The 22427-nt window shown below is 54.1% G+C and overlaps 1 protein-coding gene across 1 annotated transcript; it reads right to left on the minus strand.

The window, feature by feature from the left end:
• Window positions 1-14525: 14525 nt before the first annotated feature.
• TLX1 (T cell leukemia homeobox 1) lies at window positions 14526-21829 on the minus strand. Its single transcript, XM_033185305.1, has 3 exons — window positions 20207-21829; window positions 17941-18142; window positions 14526-15618 (listed from the first exon to the last, which is right to left on the minus strand). The coding sequence occupies exons 1-3, from the start codon at window positions 20790-20792 to the stop codon at window positions 15396-15398; spliced, it is 1011 nt and encodes a 336-aa protein (XP_033041196.1). The 5' UTR covers window positions 20793-21829; the 3' UTR covers window positions 14526-15395.
• Between the last annotated feature and the right edge of the window lie 598 nt (window positions 21830-22427).

Here is a 22427-nt window from a genome sequence, read left to right on the forward strand (position 1 = left end):
ATTTTAGCCATGTACAAAAAGGTTCTTGGTTTTTAGAGTTAATATTATGATATTTGACATAAAAGGGTTTCTAAGCCCTGGTGAGGTTCAACAAAAGCTGGACCCCATGGGTTTACCTATCCTGCAGCTGTGTGAATTTCTCCAGCAGTGCTCTGTGACTTGACCAAGAGAAAACGTGAGGTGGTGATGTGGCTCCAGGCCTGGGATCTATTCGCGCGTGAGTTAGATGAAGGGAAAAGGCTGTGATCAGTGAGGGGTTCTAGGCTGTATGGAGAAAGAAAGGAAAGCCTGAAAGTCTCCAACTGTAGTGAACAGCTGTGTGTGTGTGTGTGTGTTTGTGTGAGTGTGTGTGTGTGGCCTCTCCACATCTAAACACAGTTACCATCCAGGAAGAATCTCTCTTGTGTGCGTCTTGGAGGGAGGCAGAATCTCATCTGCCACCACAGGAAAAGGCCCAGGGTTTCCTCTCTCCACTCCATCAGCAGCAGCTTATGGATTCATGACCCAAGTTGAGCCAATGTATGCCCCTGCTCAGGATGACTCAAAAACATGGACAGTCAAAAATATTATTCAGCATGGGGGCAATGGGGCTGGGATCACAGTGCCAGCAACACTGAGTATTCAGTGGCAGAGACACCAGTGGAGATTCCTAGTCAGGATGTTCTTGTGGTTTGACTTTGGCTGTATTTGCTGCCTTCCCAGTTCTGCACAGTGATTCTTTGGCATTTAGATTCTGTGAGCTACTTAAAATCTTTCCCCAAAACTCCCTTTACTCTTTTATCTTTAGGAAAGCCAAGATTAATATTTTTTGTGCTTACTGCCAAGAATTCTAACTGGCATAAAAATTGTACCAGAAAAACGATGCCAGGTGAAAGATTATCAGAGAAATGGGGGAAATTGGAATTGGTTATTTGGCTTAGTTAGGGCTGTAGGTTTATTGGGATTAAAGAATGGGAATTTGGTAGCTTATTCCATAGGATGAAAACCTGGCTGAGTGCCTTTAATCCCAGCAGCCTGGGAGGCTGAGGCAGGAGTCTGAGCCCAGGAGTCTGAGACCAGCCTGGGCAAGATGGTGAGACTCTGTTCCTACAAATAAAATTTTCTAAAAAATGAGCTGGGCATGGTGGCGCATGCCTATAGTCCCAGGCTACAGACATGAGGATAAGGCAGGAGGATCCCTTGAGCCCAGGAGTTCAACGATTTACTGAGCTGTGATCATGCTACTGCACTCCACAGCCTGGTTGAGAGAGCGAGACTTTGTCGCTAAATAAATAAATAGGTAAAATAAAATGACGTGTCCAGTGAGGACCAGGCTTTGGGAGACCATCTTGGATGCAGTGCTGCTTCTAATGCTATAGGACAGCTTATAGAAATTGGATAACAAGCTCAACCTCTAAACTAACTCAAAGTAATGAATTAAACTCATGGACTTTCAATCATTACTGAAACTAGACCTTATCTCTTGTAGCATCAGGGCTGATGTAAATGAAAACCAATCTTGAAATATGACCCCAATGGCTCTTGGACTAAATATTAGACAAATCACAATCCTATCAAGTCAGCACATGGATTAGAAAAAAGCAGGACCTTGAGAATTGGGCTGGGGATATATAAGGGATGTCCAGAAGATTCAGACTAACTCAGACCCCCACTCTCACTGAGCTTCCCTTACAAGCTTATGCAACTTCTCCCCATGTCTGGCAAAGCTCTTCGCTTGTCTGATGAGGCTGTGACTTTTTCTGAAGTGCCCTTGCAAGGGGACATACCAAATCCCAGTATGCCAACCAGAAAAGCAAACCTGAGAAGAAAAGTCCCCCATATCAAAACAATTCAGGGCTTTAAAACAGGAATGGGGAAGGCAACAAATTTTAGTTTTCACTGAATTTCATATGTAGGAGCACCTGCCAAAGAGTCTAAGGTTGGTTCTATCATCTGGAGGTGGTTCTGTTCGAAGGAGCAGATAAATGAAAGAAACCTGGACTCCCAGCTGCTCAAACTAAAACACCAACTTCAGAGTCTTTGATCAGTTCTTACCTAATTAAAATCAGCCTGATCTAAAGTAACAATGTCAGAAACATTATACCCTGAAAGGAACCTGAAAAGGGTTTTTTTTTTAATTTCAGAGATGGAGTCTTGCTCTGTCTCCCAGGCTGGAGTGCAGTGGCACAATCTCGGCTCACTGCAACCTCTGCCTCCCAGGTTCAAGCAATTCTCCTGCCTCAGCCTCCCAAGTAGCTGGGATTAGAAATATGCCCAAGATCAAGACGAAAGAAAGCTATGCATAAACTCAACATCTCCCAAGTCTAACCTTACTGCAAAATTAACCAATTTGCCAGCAACTGGGATCAGCTTCAAGGCCCCTACCATGTAAAAACTTACCACCAGATACCTCACTGGTGCCTCTATACCATAACTCCAGGAGCGCCAATGAGGTATCTGGTGGTAGGCTTGTACATGCCTTTTCTGAGCATCAAGCTTCTGCTAATACATTCATCCATGGCCTTATAATTGTCTAGTTTTCCACACAACGTTGCTGTTGACAAGAATTCATTTTGCAGTTTAAACAACGGGCCAATATCCACTAGATTCACCTAGAGCCTACATTTCCCAGCCTCCCCTGCAGCTAGCTCTACTCAATGGAATGTAACTGAAATATGCACAACTTTGCGGTCATCTTCTTAAAGAGGTTGCTTGGAGTTGCTGCCCCCTTTCTTTCCTTCTGTCAAGGATTGACACAAGTGTGGAAGGTAGCTGTGGAGAACGGCAAAGCTTCCTCACTAGCCTGGGCCTCCCGATGCCTTCACAGAGCAGAGCTATCTGTCTTTTCTGGATGCAAGAGAAAAAATAATTTGTATCTTGTTTGAGTCACTGTATTTCTGGACACTGTGTTATTAGAACAGCCTGGTTTGTATTTACGATAGTGTGGTGCAGTGCTTCAGGATGAAACATATGCTATGAGCTAGTACTTAATATTTGCTGCTATTTCCCCCATAGCCTGATTGTATGACCCCAAAAAGAGAGGACGATACCTTCTACAAGTCCCCAGTGACCCCCTCACTTTCTGTGACTCTTGTTTCTGCTATATTAGCGTTAGAGTCCCCAAGGGAAGACAGTTCCCACCAAGAGAAACAATGTTTTCACTGAAATGGGAGCAGAAATTCTTTCCTGGTCACTTCTGGTTGCTCCTGTCAATGGATGAGCAAGGTTAAGGGAGACTATGGAATTGGCTAGAGTGATAGCAAGTTCAAATAGAATTTTTTCCCACACAATGGGGCAAAAAGGAGTATTCATGGAATCACAGGGCTCCCTTGGGGTCCCTTGTAGTGCTGTTATGTCCAGGGCTAAAAGTCAATGGAAGACCATGACAGCCCTTTCTAACCAGGACCATCAAGGGCTCAGATCCCTCGGGAACAAAGGCTTGGCTCTCTCCAGTATAAATAACCCAAACCAGCCCAGGTGCTGCCTGAAGGCAAAAGAAACAGAATGGAAAAGGGAGGAAGGATGTCATGAATATCAAATATGCAAAAAAAGACAATGGCTTTTACATCCTGACCTGTTGTCATATTAGACAGTTTATATTTTAATTTCATGCATTTTCTTCCAGTTCTTATTCCCTTGCGATTCTATTATTATTATTATTATTATTATTATTACTATTTTTTTTTTTTGAGACAGAGTTTCATTCTTATTGCCCAGGCTAGATTGCAATGGCATGATCTTGGCTCACTGCAACCTCCGCCTCCTCCTGGATTCAAGTGACTCTTCTGCCTCAGCCTTCCGGGTAACTGGGATTACAGGCAACTGCCACCACATTCAGCTAATTTTTTTTTTTTTTTTTGTATTTTTAGTAGAGATGGGGTTTCACCATGTTGGCCAGGCTTGTCTCGAACTCCCATTCTCAAGTGATCTGCCTGCCTTGGCCTCCCAAAGTGCTTGGGATTACAAGCGTGAGCCACCATGCCTGGTCACTATTACATTATTATGTGTGATGATTATTAGCTTTACAATTTAGTCTAACCCACAAGTTGCAGAATATTGAGACCAGATTCCAACAGAACTAGAGAAGGAAGAGAACAAAGATAGTGAACTTAGAGCTATGAGGCTTTGGATTGTCAGGAAAGTTGAATATATTTTCTGTAATGAGTGACAGTAGCATAACATTAGGTGGGAGCATTTTGTGGAGGAAAAGGCTGTACATTTGAGAAGAAAGGAATATGTGGATATTGGGCAGCCAAAGGGGTGGGCCCCCTCAGGTGGGTCCCCCCACCGTTTTTTAACCTAACGTCTGAACACTTCCTGATAGGGAGACTGTCCTCAAACAGGGTAAATATTGGTGGAATAGTTTTAGCTTTTAGTATGGAGGTCTAAGGGACTATGGTCTTCCCTTCCATCTCTGACAACTAGTGCCTGGACACATGTCCTGCTCTTAGTATCATCAAATGATACTCCATAACTTTTGAATCTTGAGGGAGTGAAGTGAAGATGGGGGAAAGGTTAGGAAATTACTCTCAGTGATGTTCATGCCAGAGTCTAGCCACTGGGGTGCTAGCAGCAGTGCCCTAACCAAGTGTTCCTGTGCTTCCTGAAACTGATGTTCCTTAATTCCTCAGCCTTCCTGTTGATCCTGTAAACTACTGAATATCCCTGGAATCAGTTCATTTTTCTTCTGGGGTTAGCTGGACTCAGGCTCCACACACTGAGCGGCTGCAGAAAATCAAAGACTCAAGGCAGGAGAGTATTCTCTGCAGTCCAGGGTGGAGAAGCACTCTCTAAACCTTACACAGAGGAGAGGGGCTTCTGTCTCCGTATTGGTTGTAGAGGACACCGTTTCCTACAGGCCTATTTTATGGACTCTGATCACCAAGAAGGCATGTTTGTCAGGACAACTGGGGTGGTTATTGACTTGCCAGACCTGTCGCCCAGAAATCCAAAGGAATCAGTCCCCTGAACCCCTACCCTGCCTCCAAGGCCCATAAAGTCAGAGAAGTAGAGAAGTTTCGGCTCCCTGGGGAGGAGGAGCCAGGGCTGGGTTAGCTCCTCCGCCCACCCCGCCAACTCCCGGAGATTCCAAAGAAGTGCAGAGGGTGTTGCAGGGCCGACTGTGATGAAGCTCACAGCACTGCCACAGGGAATTTCCAAGTGACAGGGACCCCAGGGTGCTTTCTCCTCAACGGAAATTAACAGCGCCTGAGGCCTCGTGGCCTTGCCCTTGCCCCGATCCTTCAGGGAGGCTGCGGGCTGGGCAAGAGAACTCAAGGAGGATGGCAGCGGGAGTGTGTGTTTCTCCTTCCAGGTTCTCGTCTTCGAAGTCCGCGCTTTGGAACCGTGCGCCCCACCCTCCGGTCGCAGGGCAAATCCTGACCCAAAGGACCTAGCCCTTTCACGCTTTCCTAGCGCCTGCCTTCTCCCGCTGGGGGCTCCGGATCCGGGCGCTGTGCGGTGCCAGGTTGGCTCCAGCAGAGCGCTGCTCGCCAGTCTCTGCCGCGCAATTGGCAGGCGCCAATTCACTGCCGCGGCGGGCCCAGGTTGAGCTGGGAAGGGCCTGGTGCCCTATGCGGTGCCCTCGGAGCCCTGGGGCGGCCTCTGCACAGTCGCGAGGTCCCGAACCATTTCTAGAAATGAGACTCCGGGAACCCGTCGGGAAAAGCAAGGGGTGAGAGACCCAGGCGTCCTGGAGGCCCTGGCCCGGGTCTGGGGTCCCAGAAAGCGATGGTCCACAAGCGAACCCAACGGCAGACATCACTGAGGCTCAACCCGCCTGGGACATGTGGCCCTGAAGCGCAGGAATCAAGAGTCAGCCCTTCTCTGCCGGGAACCGGGGCGCCACCTCTCAGGCCGCCTCCACAGTCCAGGAGAGCGCGGCGGGGCCGGTTCCCTGGCATCTCTGTGAGCGCAGCTCCACGCGTTCGGGCGAAGCCGTCGCCTCTGGAGAGTCAGGTTTGACCGAATTCTCCAGCTGCTGTGGCGACCGTGGGGTTAGAGTCGCACCACCCCCCGCGGAGCCCTGGTCTGGAGTCCGAGCTGAGTGGAGGCTGGGGACTGGTCAGAGCCAAGCAGACGGCTACGGCTACCGGCTGTGTGTTTTTCCCTGCATCCCCGCCGCACTCTTCCACACCCTAGAGGGCCAGATTTGTAGGGCAACGTTGCAAGATGTCCCTTCCCTCCGGAAGAGGTTTATATTTGGCCTCCTGGATGCCGGCGGGGCCGGACTTCAAAATGAGAGCGGATTTCTCGTATTTTCACAAATCTGGTGAATGGCATCTTGGCATCTAGCCTGGCCCGGACAAGTCCCTGTGGCGGGGTGTGGGGTGGGGCGCTTCTGGGTCATTTACTAACAAGCCCTCCCCCCGCCCCCCACCAGCTTGCTGCAGGGCTCACAGGGAGGCCTGGGCACAGTGAGGCTGGAGAGAAGCGAGTTTTTCTCACTTACGGGCTGTCTCCAGCGCATGGCTTGGCACCTCCATGCAGGTGTCCCTTGGCAACTCAGGAGCTCAATGGATCCCTGTGAACGTTTGTGCTTGGCTTCTTCTGGAGGTGACACCCCAGGAAAAGCCAGGACATCGGGCTGCTGTGCAAAGGGGACAGTAGAACCCACCCTAGGGCGGAAGGCTCAGGCATGGCTAGGGGCACCTCCCTGGAACTGCAGGCTCTGCTTATTTAGTGCAACCGAAGACTCCAGGCCTTCCAAAGATCTGCTTCTTCAGCCCATCTCCCACCCAGACACTCCCACCCCCTGCTCGACCTTATGTTGAGGGAGAAGCCAGTCCTGCAGAGCCCAGGCTGAATGGAGTCCCACAGACACTGGAAATCTTGGGGCTTCTGTGGGGTTAATAAATCGATCCCTCCATATTCCTTTGCCCACTCCTCTGCAGAATTCGCCCCAGGGCAATAACTACAATAATCAGACCACCGCTGCGCTGACCAGGAAGTACCCAATTTCTGGCCTGAGATGGGAAAGGGAGAGAAGTCAAAGCCTGCAGACGTGAAGCCTCTGATTCCCAAAATGGGTACAAGAGTACAACTGTGTGTCTGCGAGTTTTTGTGGCTGGCTTTGTGAACAGGTGTGCCAATGTGCAGGGGCCGGTTTTCCCTGACAGCAAGTGAATGGTGAGGGACCATGAAACCCCTATGCATTTTCCTATGAACCTGTGGGACAGGCCTCCCCAGTGTGTGCAATCAGGTGTGGCCACCTGACAGCAGGGTGATTGCATGTGATCCTGAGATTCCCTAGGCCAAAGGTAAGGGAAAGCTGCCTCTCAACTTCCCTCCAGAAATTGAAGGTCTGGGAATGAGGTGCAGAGGGTAGATGCCCTGAGATTTGTAGGACCCACCCTGAGGGCCCCAGCAAGTCCTGAGGGTGGAAAACCCAGGCCACAACACTTTGGGGTGCTGTGTGCCATTCCTGGAGCATCTGTGAAGAGCCAACCTCTTTTACCTGAGTTATCTCCTAAATCCCCTTAATCCAGGTTAATTACAGGTTGGCCCTGTAATATGGGCAAGGAAATTGCAAGATCCTAAAACTTAATGAACTTACTCGAGGTTGGACAGCAAAGAAGCCAGGCCTAACACTTAGGCTGATCTTCAAAGACACTTCAACAGCTGCTTGGGACTGAAAGAGGGTTTTTAGGAGAGGGAATGTGCAGAAGGAGAGGGGAACTGGCATCAGAGGAGCAGTGCCAGGAACAGGGAAAATAGCAGGACATAAAACACTGGGATTGGTGAGACCTGTGGCATGTGGACAGTGCATTCTAAAACATCTTATCAGTGCTCTGGGAAAAAGAAAAGCCAAAACAATCTATCAGAAGGGGGTATTATATGTGTCACTGTTTTTCATTTATTTAAACAAAATGGAAAAATGCTCTTAAGCAAATAAAACAAGATTACAAGTCATATTTGGCAGGCAACTTTAAAATCCTAGGATTAGATCTTAGACGTGGGGAAGTAGTTTAAGACCTTGATGCCTGAAGCAGTGTCAACAATACCAAAAGTTTATTCTAAATGTACAGTCTCATAAAGATTCATCTCATCAGGCCCCATCAAGAGCTAATGAATGAGAATCCACATTTTAACAAGATCCTTGGGTGACTTTTGCACACACAAAAGTTTAAGACACTGGCAGGGGCTATTTGTATATAAATGAATACACCTTACATAGTATACAAAAGAGCCTTCCAGGGATGTTCCCCTACCCCTACCTCCTGTATCATCTTGGAGAAGCTGAGGGAAGGAGGCAAGCTCGCCCTTCTTTCTTTCTTTCCTTTCTTTTCTTTTCTTTCTTTCTTTCTCTCTCTCTCCCTTTCTTTCTTTCTTTCTTCCTTCTTCCTTCCTTCCTTCCTTCCTTCCTTCCTTCCTTCCTTCCTTCCTTTCCTTCCTTCCTTCCTTTCTTTCTTTCTTTCTTTCTTTCTTTCTTTCTTTCTTTCTGACAAAGTTTCACTCTGTCACCCAGGCTGGAGTGTAGTGTCACTATCACAATTCATTGCAGCCTTGACCTCCCAGGCTCAGGCAATCCTCCCGCCTCAGCCTTCAGAGTAGCTAGGACTACAGCCATGTGCCACCATGCCCAGCCTAAATATATAGCTGGGGGTGGTCTCGTCATGTTTCCCAGGCTGGTCTCGAACTCCTGGGCTCAAGCGATTCACCTTGGCCTCCCAAAGTGCTGGGATTCTAAGTGTGAGCCACCATGCCTGGCTTGCCATGCTCTTTCTTTTTGTAGTTTGATTGAATCACACTAAGAGGTCACCATGAAAACCTCTGGTAACTCCCTGACCTTCAAGTCTCACCCTCCTACCCACCTCAGCTCACCCCCCCATTCTCCAGTCCACCAGCAGATGGACAAGGAGAGGAAGGATTTTCCTTTCTGGTTCTCTGTTCCTTTGTCTAGTGAAGTGTGATTCATTGGCTTCTATTTTTAACTTTCTGCCAGTTTGAGTCCTCCCACCTTCCTGACCCAGAGGAGGGAGGGGAAGAGGTGAAAGTGCATGGAACCCCCTTCCAATCCTGCAGGGCTCCAAGCCCTACTGGGAAGACCTAGAGTGTAGGCTTGAGGTCGGTGCAGGGGAGGAGGGGGTGGCCTCAGAGGCCTGGCAGAGTGGGGCCTGGAAGCCAGGTGCCTCACGGGGAGGAAGATTCCAGTAGACTGGATGGGACTGAAGGCGATTTTCCCAGAGCTCTAGAGGGCAAACATCCTGCCCACCTCTAGACTAAGAGCTCCCTCCAAATCTGACAGGAATCTGGTAGGGTCTCATCTCCAATTCTCACTAAATACATGACATCCCAGGACTCGGCCATCCCTCTCAAAGACCCTGTCTCTAGAGTTAGACCTCATGGTTGGAATGCTGGCCTCACTGTTTACCAGCCGCGGGCTCTCAGGCAAGCTGCTTAACCTCTGCCTCCCCAGTTCAAGCGATTCTCCTGTCTCAGCCTCTGGAGTACCTGGGATTACAGGCGCCTGCCGCCACGTCCGTCCGGCATTACAGGCGCCCGCCGCCACGTCCGTCCGGCTAATTTTTGTATTTTTAGTAGAAACGGGGTTTCACCATGTTGGCCAGGCTGGTCAGGAACTCCTGGCCTCAAGTGATCCACCCGCCTCGGCCTCCCAAACTGCTGAGATTACAGGCGTGAGCCACAGCTCCCGGCCCCTGCTTAACCTCTTTAAACTTCAATTTTCCTTATGTATAAAGTAGGGATAAAAATACCACTACCTCATAAGGTGGTTGCTAGGCACGAATTAGTACTCTTAAACCATAGTGCAGTGCCTGGCACACAGCATATGCTCCATAACATTGCTTGCTAGTATGATTACCATTCGTATTTTCCAACCCATTCAGTAGTAACAACCGCCACTGCATTTCCGAGGGTGCCACGGAGAATACAAGCTCCCAGAGCCTCGGCTCGAAGCGCCTTGCCACGCGCGACCCCTAGAGGGCGCCCGGAACTCACTCGTTCTGGGCTTCTGTGACCAAGTCCCAGGTCCGGTTCCCACTTCTGGGTGGCTGCTGAATCGCTGCAACGGCCTCCAGCTTTTGGGTCTTTTGGCTCCTCCCGCAGCAACCAAAGAAATGTGAGCTCTGGGTTCGTAGGGCAGAAAACAGGAGGGGCAGGAGCAGCTCCCACCCAAGCCTTTCCCCAAGGAGGCACGCAGTGGAAACCCCCACCCCCACCCCGCCCCCCACCCCTCGCAATCTTCTCACACACAAGGAGGCCAGATTTCCCCAGGCTCTGGGCAGGCAGTGGCGGCCGCTGGACCTTCTGGGCCTGCTAGGGTCCTCAGCCAGTATCTAGGGTGGCTGCTGCTATCCCTAAGCTCAGCCTCAGGCACATGGGGTTCTGTTACCACCTGAGCTGCAGGGCTGGAACCTAAAGCCAGCTCCTAAGACAACCCCCACCCCCAGGCAGCTGGGAATGGAGTTAGATTCCCCTCTGTTAGGGGGTGGGGGAAGAGGGAAGGAGAGGAGGGGTGTCCAGGGTTAACCACCTACAGGAGCTGGCCTGGTCGGGTGTGAGCTTGAGCCAGAAGTGAAGGCTGTGTGTGTGCCTGGCACTGCACACTTGTAGCTCCCCTCGTGTAACATTGCACACCCTGATTGTTGCGTAGTTGAAGGAGGTATGTGAGGTTGTACCCAGCAATGCAGGCTGTGAGCAGGGGCATGTGAATTGTACTCATCCCTCAACACAATGTAGGTAACCCACCACTCCCTGGAACTCACCCAGCCTTCCCTCACACCCCAACCTGCCACCCCTCACCCCTATCACGCACAAGCAGTCTTTGGAGTTTGCTCTGAGGTCCTTGGACAACCTGACCTGACTCTAATCTCTGTTCAGCCTGTTCCTGTCAGATTCTCCAGGATAAGAAATCCAGGTGAGGGTTCCTGGGTGGGAGGGGCCGCCCTGGACCAACCAGGCCAGGGCTGAATGCGGACAGAAGGCATTGGATGGGCCCTTTCAAGCCACACAGGGAACGTGGTGGCAGCTCCTGCCAATTGCTTGGCAACAGCCTGGCTGTGGGACTTCAAACTCTGAGCTGATCTGGAGGGTCTGGGGGCCCTGGGAGGGAGCAGGACTGGGGGGCTGTGTGGGAGTGACATACATGTGAAAGTGGGCATGAGGGCAGCAGAAGGAGTAAAGCATGAGAGAGGAGGTTTTTTCTGGCACCTGAGCTGAAGGGCCCTCAGGGCAGCCCCAGGGCCACAGCCTCCCTGCTGCCCTGCAGCCTGGCAGCTGAGTCCCAGCTGCTTTAGCTGGCTGGAGGTCCTTGCTTAGTTGTCTCAAGCACCTGAAACCTACCTTGCCCACTTGCGAGTCAGTCGCCCCACAGTTAGGGCACCCATCTGAGTCCTGTGCCCAGGGCAAACCCCACAACTGCCTGGTAGTGGAGCCACGACAGGGTAGTCAGTGCTCAGGAGGTGCCACACAGCCCCCAAGCACAGATGCAGCCACACAAAGCCGCTATTATAGTTAACAGGTTGAGCCAGATTCTCTTTGTGCCTCCCACCGCACTGCACAGGGCCTCTAGGACCCCAGCCCTGCCTGGGGCCGCCACCCACTCAGCCACAGGGCCAGATCTGAGAGGCAGGGCTCGCTGGCCACAGGAATTTCGTGATTGCCATAGGTTCTCAAGCCAAGGAAGGAAGCGGGCCTTTCTGCGCAGGCAGGTTTGTTAATTCCCCTTCTCTCCCGGCACCTCTACAGGCAATTATTCAGATAGTTCTTTTTCTATTTCTGAACAGAGACTGGTCATTTCCGGCAGGGGAGGGAGAGTTTCGAGCTTTCTGTTGTGAGTAGTTGGCCTTGACTGTGACTCTCGCAGGCCCCCTCCCCTCCAGCCTCCGCCCCACGTGGGACGGAGTTTGCAGGTCCAGCCGCCACCCAGGCCTTTCTCCCTGGCCGCGGCGCTCGGCGGACGCGGGATCCACTGAGATTCGGTCTCAACGAATTTCGGGCGGAGAGACGGGAGTCCTGCGTGTCCCGCCGCACCACGGGTCCCAGCGTCCCCGGGAGTCTGGCACCCCCGGGAGGCCTAGCCCAAGGGCGGGAGCGTCAGCGGGGCCCCGCTGAAAGTGCACGACCCGGGCCACAGGCGGCCGAGCAGCGCCGGGAGCAGGCGAGCGGCATCCGGGAAGCTCAAAGGCCGCCCGCCCTGGGCGCCCCAGGCCCCAGCGCTGGGATTGTCACAACTTGCGGAATGTCCGCTTCTGCGCGAGTCCGGGTGGAGCTGGACAGGGTCCGAGAGCTGCGGGCTGAGGGCTCCGGCCTGCATGTGCTCTCCGCGGTTTGTGAGTGTGAGCCCTATGACGTTCCTGAAGATGGGGGGTGAGTGGGAGGGAGGGTAGGAGGTGTTCTGGGGGACAGCGGTGTTGGGCCTAACTTTGCTCACGAGGGGATGGGAGAAGGGATGGAGAGCCCAGGTTTGGGAGCCAGCTTGGGGCTGCTGTGTTTGGGCCGGCCAGCCTCTCCCCACCCAACCTTCGTTCCTCTGTTAGGCTGTGTCCAGAAAATGCTCGGGGTTCTCCGGACACAGCAGCCTCTAGAGGCGGTCTTGGGAACCTGGGAGGCGGGAAGAAGGCGGCAGTCTCCCCTGGGGTCCTGCTGTGGGATCGCGCAGCCGGGAAGCATTGATCTTGAGTCCAAAAGAGGAGAGAAACCGCACCCCGCGAAGAAGGCGAGGGCTCGGTGGCTCCAGTCCTGCGGGAGCAGAGGGGTGAGCAGACCTGCCCTGGTAGAGGGAGACGACTTCTGAGGTTCTGGAGGCTATTTCTGGATTTTGCGCGGCCTGGCGCTGGGTGCCACGGCCGGTGAATGCGGGAGACCTGCAGCAGACCCGGCGCTGCAGCCAGAACCTTCTCACTACGCCTCACACAGCTCGTCAGGGCCCAACCTGGGCACTCCGCGGGCCTGTGGGGATGGCGCGGAATGGCTGGCCGCTGTCTTCGGACCCTGAAGCCTCCCCTTTTTCTCTTTTCTTCTTGTCTACACAAAATGAGTGACAGAAGCCCCCTCTCATGCGGATATCCCAGGGGACCTCAGGTGAGGGGGTGGATGACCAAGCCCATCCTCCACTCAGCCGAACTTCCCCATGGGCTTGCTGGGATGGGAAGTTGCTGTGCTCATGACCTGTGTCACAGCCCCCACGGCAGGGGCAGGTATGAGGGACAGTGGCTCTGACGGTTAGAGTGGCTCCCCACCCTCAGTGTCCCGCAAACACTTCTGCAGAGCTTCCAGGGGCCCCCACACCACGAACTTCTACTTTCCAGCTGAAAAGTTCTCTCACTGTCCCATGCCAGAGAAGAAGCCTCTTATCCCTCCATTTCAACTCACCCCTAGGGTGATGAGTTCTCTAGACCCTCCACCACCCAGCTTCTTCCAGAAAAGCAGACCCAAGTCAGTCTTGTGTAGGATAGTTCGGAGAGGCTGAGGACTGGCTGTTATTATGCCTGTGTGCATGTGTACTGTGGCTGCAGGTCTGGCAAGGGTGGTCTGGGGGCTCCCTGGAGGTCCCCAGAAAGTCAGTTCTTTAGATCTCTCCTAGGCCAGGCTAGTGCTGGGAACTGGTAGGTCCCACTTAGAGCACCAGAGAGGATCCTGGCCCTAATTCCTGATTCAATGTGCTCTAGTCTCTGCAGCTTGCTGGGTACGCGTCTAGAGCCCCAGAACTTCAGATGTTGGTCCCACCACAATGTATCTGGGTATCGCACATCAGACTCCCACCAACACATACACCACCAGCGCACAATTACACACACTCATACAGAACCACACCCACCCACCTGCAGTGATGGCCTCCCACAATGATCCACACTCCCCACTACATTTACTCCCCCAATTACATTCTGTCACACACAAGTAAATACAGGGAAAATGCACAGCTCACACATGATTACATCTCACACACAATTACACCCGTAAAATTCAAGATGATCCACTTCAGAAGCAGTCACATATTTCACAGAAAAATAGATTTACAAAGAGCAACTAATATATATTCTCCCAAATATTAACACGATTCATACATAATCACAAACAATGGTTGATTACACAATTACCCAAAAAGAAACAGTCTCATTCGCATACGGTTACACACACACCACTACAGGCTCATGCATTCAAATGATAGTTTCGATTTGCAACTTAAGCAGAAACAAGTATTTACATGCAAGAATTGCAAACATAATTATACATTTAAATACCATTACAAATATTCACTATTTGTTCACATTGCTGATTGCTCACATTATCACAAACACCACACACACACACACACACACACACACACACGACTCTCACATCCAAAGAAATCCATATCCTCTCAGGCACTGGCAATCCCAGGAGAGCCTGACTCTCCCTGCTCTCCTCAACTCTGCCTTCTCTCCATCTGTCCTCCTCCTTTCTTCTCTCCGGAGCCTTAGGGTCCTGCCCCCAACATGTCTCTCAAGTTCAGATACCAAGGGCTGCCCCCCTGAAGCATCAGCTTACACCAAACCCAAGTAGCTGAAGGACGCTAGGGTCCGCAAGGAGCAGGCAGCCCTGACTCCGGATCCGGAGGCTTTTATTTATTTTTTCCACATAAATTACACAAGCACTTTATAAAATGGTTACACAGAAAACACCTTATAAGTGCATAACTTAACACTCCCCCCCCCCCATGGGTTCTGGAGAAATGGGCTGTATTTATGTGAAAACCTGTCTGTGCATACCTGGGTTGGGCTGGGATGTGTGGTGGGGGCCTGGCAGACCAAGTGAGGCTGTTGTGGCTGTTGTGTATGGTGTAGTGTGCCACAGTGTGGCCTTGACCTTGTGTTTGTGCTGGAGGGAGTGCCAAGCTGTTCAGAATGAGTGTGTGTCACCCCTGACCTGTGTCTGATCGTGAGGTCCAATATGTAAACACTGTGACCCTGTGTCTGGATGACACTCTGCCATAGATGCCCATGTGTGGCTCTGGGGTGACACCAGGAGGGACAGTGACACCACCTCTGTGTGGGCCTATGGGTTTCCATGTGTGATGAGAAGTGGGTCACAGAGAAGGGGTTTCCCAGGGCAAATTCAGATGACAGCCCTGGGGACCCAAGAAGCTCCTCTTCCCCTACCTCCCTTGCCTCTCTCTGAATCCCACGTTAAAAATTAAAATAAAATGAAATAAACAAAAACAGAGATTTCTTAACAGTTCAGACGGGTGCGGGACGTGTCTGGGAGGGGGGCGCGTGTCCTTATCCCTTGAGCTCTTCTTCCACCGAAGAGAGAACAGTGTCGGCACAAATGTGGGGGCCCTTCGGTGCAGTGCGACGGCAGTGTTCCCCTCCTGGGTGCAGTCTGAGGCCAGGAGAGGTGGGGAGGAGTCCTGGGTCTCAGGCCTCAGTGACCCCTGAATGGGCCTGGGGTCCCACAGGGCAGAATGGGCAGGCTCACTCGCAGGCCGAGGCCACCGACGTGACGCTAGTGATTTTGGTGGAGTCGTCAGACCATGGCTGCAGATTCTGCAGGGCGAAGAGTGATGAGTTGTGCACGCACAGAGGGTCGGCGGGCAGCGGCTGTGCCAGGCTCTTCTGGAAGGCCTCCTGCTGCAACTGCAGGAGGATGCGGTTCGCTTGCTGCCTCTCGGCCTCCCGTTCCTCCGCAGTCTGCCGTCTGCACCGGGAACAAGCCGTTACCTGCCAGGAGCACCGACCCGGCTCCCGCGTGCGCCCAGCTCCCGGTGAGTTCCCAGGAGATAAACTGAACGAGCGTTGCTCGCCTTTGCAGTCCCCAAATCCAGTTTGGGCCCCTGTAACGCGTTCCCTTCTTTTGAGAGTCCTGACTCCAACAAAGACTAGAAACCCCGAAGCGGATGGAGCCAAGGTATCCCAGAGAAGGAGCGGTGGGAAAGTCTGCGAGGCCCAAACAGCTGGGACTCCGCATCCACGCGCAGCGCCCACACCCGGCAGGCCTCACAAGGGGCAGCCAGGGGTAGGATGGCATCTTGCCTCTCCCGCCCCCCCCGCCCCCCCCGCCCTGAGGGAGACCAGGTGCCATTCCAAGCCGGAGGGCCCTTACCCTACCCACAAGTCCAGGGCAGAGAGGAAAGGACCAGTCTATGATCTGCTCTGCGGGACGTCTCTTGCCTCCCTCTCTCTGCGAATGTCCTCTAGGCCTTGGGCCTTCTGTGTGGAGCCCTGTGCCCTGCGGGGGCTCCTGCTGGACCCACTGGCTTCCTCTGAAGCAGTTCAGGGAGGCAATGACTCACTTATTCCATTTAATGCCTCCCCTCCACCCTGTCAACTGAGATCAAACGTCTGTCTCTAAGGTGGACAGAACTAATGGGAGTCCCCGGGGCCTTCAGAAGCAATTTGTAGGCGATCGATAAAGCCATGCGAAGCCGGCAAGGGCCTCTTTCAGCAGCGGCTGCTGACCTGCTCTGGGCCGCCTTTTCTTGACTGTGTATCTTTCTGCCTTTCGTCTTTCCCTTCTCCCCTGCATTTCAAACGGCCTGAATATTTCTCTTTTATGCTTTGTGTCTTATCTCTCGTTTTCTCTCCACCCCACCCACTTGGTTCTCTCTGAATTAAACGAATTTGTTTGAAAAGAAAATGGTGATTTCAGTCATCCATTGCTTTTCTTTATTATACATAAATAAGACTTCTGCAGGCTGCCTGTTTTCCTCCTTTTTTTCCTTGAGCGGGGTCCCTATCCCTTCCCACCCCTGAAACTGATTGTGTTTCAGTTTCTCTCTTTGCCTGCCTCTTTCTTTCTCTGTGCCCCTCTCTCTGGGAGGCCTGCCAGGCTGCCTCTCCTCCCCTAGGCCCGCAGCCCTCAGTAGGCCTTGGAAACCGGAGTCCCCCCACCCCCGCCCCAACTCCTGAGCTAGCCCTGGCTCCCTCTTTAGCGTTCCAAGGTCTGAGGCCGCATCCCCCACTCCTTCCCCAGCGGCAGGAATGCTGTGGGGTGCGGTAGAATCGCGGGACCATGACTTCCTTTGTGGCCCCGTAGGCGGAATCCCAGGCAGATTCCTTGCCTTCGTTCAGAAAAAGAGGAAACTCCAATTCCTTCCTCCTGCCCCAAGGCCCGCCCGTCTCGGCGCCGCCGACTTCGCCCAGACTTTCCCGCGCTGCCCCACTGGACCTGAACTAGGGGAGAAACTCCGGCGGGCAAGGGCCAGATGTGCGGGAGGGTGCAGCGTGCCAGAGGGTGCAGCCGGAGAAAGCGTCAGTGCGCGCGAAGAGGGAGACTGCTTGGGAGTGTTGGGGACGCTTCACGTCCTTGAGCGTAAATGTGAAAAAACAAAACAAAAAACCCAGTGCGTAGTAACTGGAGTTGTGGCTATGGGAGAAGGGAAAATTCTCTTTCTCACACACACCCATCTGCTCCTAATTGATTCCCCTTTCAGTGGGACCCGCGAAACCCCGCCGCAGCCGGCGCGGATTGATTTTCTCCTTCCAGGGTAGGGACCGGCTGCGCAAAAGCCTGGCATTTGGGGAGGAGACCGTCAACACCGCCGCGGTCTGGGGCCCTCAAACCCTCTGCCGAGAGCCCGGTTGGAGCGCTGCAACAAGGTGCGGGCCGTTCTGCATGCAGTCTCCGGGACAGAGCACGATTCCATAAGCAAGAGTTTGTGCAAACAAAAAGCTCCCCAGGACACACAGATCCCTGGAGCCTGGACTGCGTGGAGTGCACTAACCCGCCTGTTTGCCAAAGCGGCGGAAGAAACCTGCCGCGTCTACACCGGCAGAGAGTGTGCCAGCCAGAAAGCCCTGAAGCCTCCGGTAAAACAGAGCCAGGGCCCTTCAGCCCCATCCCAGCTATCGGCCTGCCTCCGTTGCTTCCAGCTCCCCGCAAGCCTAGCGGGAGCTCGCTCCTCCGAAAGGATCAGAAACCGCGAGCGGAGAAAGTGTGTGCGCACCAGAAGAGGCCACGAACGGACAGCTGCCTGAGACCGCGCCGCTCGCGGGCTGCCGGCCCGCCCCGCTTGCTCACCTCCACTTTGTCCGCCGGTTCTGGAACCAGGTTTTGACCTGCGCGTCGGTCATTTTGAGCGCCTTGGCCAGGGCGGCGCGCTCGGCAGAGGCCAGGTACTTCTGGCGGTGGAAGCGCTTCTCCAGCTCGCAGATCTGCAGGCGTGTGAAGGACGTGCGCGGCTTCTTCTTCTTGGGGGGCGTACGGTTCTGATAGGGGTGACCTATACGGCGTGTTACAGTGAAGGGTGAGAGGGCCACTGGAGCGGGAGACAGACAGACGGCAGAGGCAAGCAGCAGAGCGTCAGGAAGCGTCCCAGGCCCAACACCCCGCGAATCAGCGAGCGCAGCAGCTGAACCCCCACGAGCAGGGCCGAGATCCTCCCGTTAGCCCTCAGCGCCAAGCCCACGGCGGGAAACAGCCCCCTCCTGCCCGCCAGTCCGATGCCGCCTTCGCAGCTACCACGGAGGCCTCCCTAGCCCCGGGCTCCCGTGAGCCCAACCACCTCCCTGCCGCCCCTCCTCCAAGGGGCAGTCTAAGGCGAGCTAATGGTCACGCTCCCCTCCCCTCAGTCAGCCCCAGACCTTCAGGCTCAGAATAGGAGACTGAACCTGACTCTGGACCCCGACCTGAGCCTCCATCCACAGCAGCACACACCAACACAATGTACAACGGGGGCAAACTCATAGATCTATACACCCAAACAAGACCAGACAAGCACAGGCACGGGACAAGAACACAGGACACAGAGCAACACAAGGCCACAGCCATACACTCGCTCAAAACTCCTTCATGCCTGACACGGTATTAGGGCCCGAGGTAGGCCCTAAACCGAATGCCTTTCACCAGAGGCCCAGGATTAGTAGACTCCCGGCTGGGGTTCCAGCAGGGCCCTTCAAGACTGGCCTGGCCTGGGTGGGGAATGGGTTGGGCACCAGGCCCTGCTGCCCCAGGCCAGAGAAAACTTGGGTTGGGGGCACTGGGGCCCCTCCAGTGAGGGCCCTTCCTGAGGTCTAGACCCAAGCAACTGTTCTTCCTCTGGACACCAGCCCCTACACCACTTCTGCTGTGGCCCCAGAGTCTGGTAAGAAGCTGCAGGAGCAGTTTCCCTGACCGTGCTCCTGCCTGGAACAGAAGCAGGGAGTCAGGGGTGCCTTGGGGTCTCCTGGCCCAGTGTCTAGCTCTCAGCAGCTTCTCCCAAGTAGTTATGTATACCCCCCTTCCACTGTTGGGCCCTTGAGCCAGGGGATCCCCAGGAGTCCCGGTCTCAGCCAGCAGCAGCCAGTGTCTCCTGCTTCCTCTCTCTAAGGCCAGCTGGCTAACCTGGGCTCAATTTGTGGCTGCTTCCCAGCCGGGACCGGAGGAGCGTGGTCTGGGATCCAGGGAATCCTAAGGGGAGCAGGAAGTGAGAACAGGGGAAGGGACCCACACCAGAGGGAGAGTTGAGTGCCCAGAGCTGAAACGGCAGCAGAGGGAGCCAGGGCCAGCAGAGGAAGGTAGGAGTGGGCAGCAGAGAAGACAGCAGCGGCCACCACCTAGTACCTAATGTCCCGGGAGTAGTCCTCCCGCCATCGATCACTGGCCTACCCGGTGCATTATTCATGCCCAAGATAACAGGGCTGGGTCCGGGGTAGGACACGCAGCCCGGACAGAATGAAAATGAAAAGCTAGCTGTCTTGGGCGGCTATGCCCCGCTGCCATCCTCCCAGACGAAGCCTCCTCTCTGGAAAAAAAAAAGGGCCACTGGTTCTGCTGATTTACTGGGGCTCAGAGACCCCGCTGGCCCCGCAGCACCACGGGCACCGGAGCTAGGAGCGCGAAGTGCATGTGTGTAGGGTACTGAAGGTGGAGGGACCTGTTCTTTTCTTGTGTCTGATCCTGGGGCTGGCTTCTTCGGTCCTAGAACTGCAGCCAGGACGGAAGAAACTGTTCACATTGCACCCCTTTCTCTAAGATTCCCAGACCCGGAGTAGCTGCAGAAGGTGGTCCTGAATCTATGGCCTTCTTCTCTGCCTGACAGGGCCCAGGGATCCCGAGAGGGGACCAGGGAGAGCTTCTCTGAGCAGGGGTCCTTTGGGAGACAGAGAGGGGTCCAGGCTGAGAGAACTCTTCAAGCATGGCGAGTCTGCGATGTAGAATCGGGCGGGCGGCTCAACTTGGGGGAAGCACCAAGAAGAGCTGGGCGACCTAGCGCACAGAACCGGCTTTGGGGAACCAGCCGGCGGGGAAAGGGTAACACGGAGCCCAGGCCGCGGCCGGGCGAGGCGCGCGCGCAGGCCGGACTCACCTGTGAACCTGTCCTTTGTGTATCTGCGGTTACTCTCCATCCAGGGGAAGGTGAGGCCAGTGAGGTTGTTGACGCCCGGCATGGCAGGCACAGAGGGCACGGTGGGCAAGCCGGTGGCCAGGGGCTGGGGGTGGGCCACGGCTCCGGCGAGCGGCCTGTGTGCCGGCACCCGGATCACCCCCGCAGCGCTGAGTGCCCCCGTACCGCTGCTGCTGCTGCCGCCGCCGCCAGGACCGGGTCCGCCCGCCAAGGCCATGTTCACGTTGTAGGAGCCGGGCAGCGGACCCATGCTGCAGGCGCCGCCGCCGCCTGCCGGGCCTCCGGGGCCGCCGGGGCCTCCGGGGCCGCCCGGACCTCCAGTGCCATACGCCCCCGCGCCTCCAGCCCCAGCCCCGGCCGCGGAGCCCCCGCCGCCGTAAGTGTAGGCGCCTCCAACCAAGCAGCCAAGGCCGTATTCTCCGTCCTGGAGGCGCGAGGCGGGCCCCATGCAGCCACCCTGGTCTGGGCTGTTGAGGATCTGGTCGATGCCGAAGCTGATGGGCTCTGCGTGGCCCGGGTGGAGGTGGTGCGGTCCCAGGTGCTCCATGCTAGCCCCGGCCCCACGGGGGGGCCCGGGCGGCGGCGCTCGCTGCGCTCGGCTCCGGGGGCAGCTAGCAGGGGCTGGGAGGCAACAGCGGCTCCTGGCTGCGTGGAGACTTGGGAAGCGAAGTGCGCAGAAGGGCTAAAGTAGAAGGGGGAGGGGAGGGAGAGAGGGGGGCCGTATTCTTCCCCTCTCTGGCTTCTGCTTCCCGGCTCCGGCTGCTCGCTCGCTGTTGACTCTGGGACATCAATCACCAGGCGAAAAAGCCCGGTGCAAGAGAGCTTCGCGGTTTCGGCCGGGTCTCTCCATTGGCTGTGCGCAGAGAGGAGCCGGGTGAATGACAGCGCGAGGGAGGGGAGGGGAGGGGGAGAGGAAGGCCAGAAGCCGAGACAGATGCAGGAGCCAGAGATAGAGAGACGGAGACCAAGACTCGGAGTAGTTCATGAGGAGAGAAAAGAGGGGAAAAAGGAGAGGCTTAAAAGGAAAAGGGAAAACAGGAAGCGACCATTCCCAGAGACGGACAGACAGACAAACCCAAGGAGGGTGAAGTCAACTGTCTTCCCGGCCTGTTGGTAGGCATCCCCTCACTTTGAACCGGGTCAAAGGAGTCCAGCCCACAAGGCTTCTGGGGAAGGGATGTCCCTACCCAACTGGAGAATCTCCCCAAGGGCTCAGCTGGGAAACACCTGTCACTCAACCAGGAGATTTACTCCAAACTTCAAGTCCAGCTTGTTAGAAAGTAGAAGACTGTCTACTCCCCAGGTATGGAGCCCAGACCCTGAGGCAGAACGGTGAGTTCAGGCTTGTCCTTCTTTAAAACACAGGCCTATGAACAACTGGCTATATGTTATAAAAATCAGCAACCATCCCCCAACTCAGCCTTCTTAGAGAAATTCAGGAAGGGAACATTTCCTGAAAGGCAGGCACAAGTCAAGAGGGTTGGTTTGGGGTCTTCTGCCAGGGTGACCATGCCTCAACACACGCCTTTTCTTTTAAATAAACAGATGCCTCAAGAAGTAAAATCCTACAGGGTTTAAAAGAGGCAATTCCTACAGTGTTTGAATGAATTCAACCAGATTGCTTTCCACCTAACAATTACCCCAGGGTTGGCTATTCCAGGCAAGAAGACTTTGGACTGTAGTGTGTGTTATTTTCTTACTTTTGGAATCTTGGGAGGAAGCCATAGGGGCTTAAGACCGTAGGGGCTGGGATTGGTGGGACTAGGATCAGGGAAGTGCATCCAGGACAAATTTAGGCCTTTCCAACGTTTTGCCAGTGGCTGTCTGGCTGACAGCCCAAGAGAAAAGGAGGAAACTCTCTTTTTCTTCTTCCTCTCTTCCCCCTCTCCAGTAGAAAATGTTTGCTACCTTTTAGAAGTCAAGCTTTGGGAAGGGCACAGGTTGCATCACTTGGGATCTATTTCTGGTCTATTTCAGTTCAGTTTCAGATTAGACTTTTGAGTACTCCCCATCTCTATCTGGAAAGATGCTAGGATGTGAAGACTCACTTTCTCTCCTCCTCAAGTCTTATTGCAATCTATTTGCTTTGGGCATGTCTGTCACCTCCACTTGAAGAGATCTTGGAGACAGAGAGTGGCTTATTCATTTCTGTTCTCTCCTGAAGAATACAGCCCCAAACAAC

Source organism: Trachypithecus francoisi, unplaced genomic scaffold (assembly GCF_009764315.1).
Source record: "Trachypithecus francoisi isolate TF-2019V2 unplaced genomic scaffold, Tfra_2.0 Contig01579, whole genome shotgun sequence".
NCBI classification, from domain to species: Eukaryota; Metazoa; Chordata; class Mammalia; order Primates; family Cercopithecidae; genus Trachypithecus; species Trachypithecus francoisi.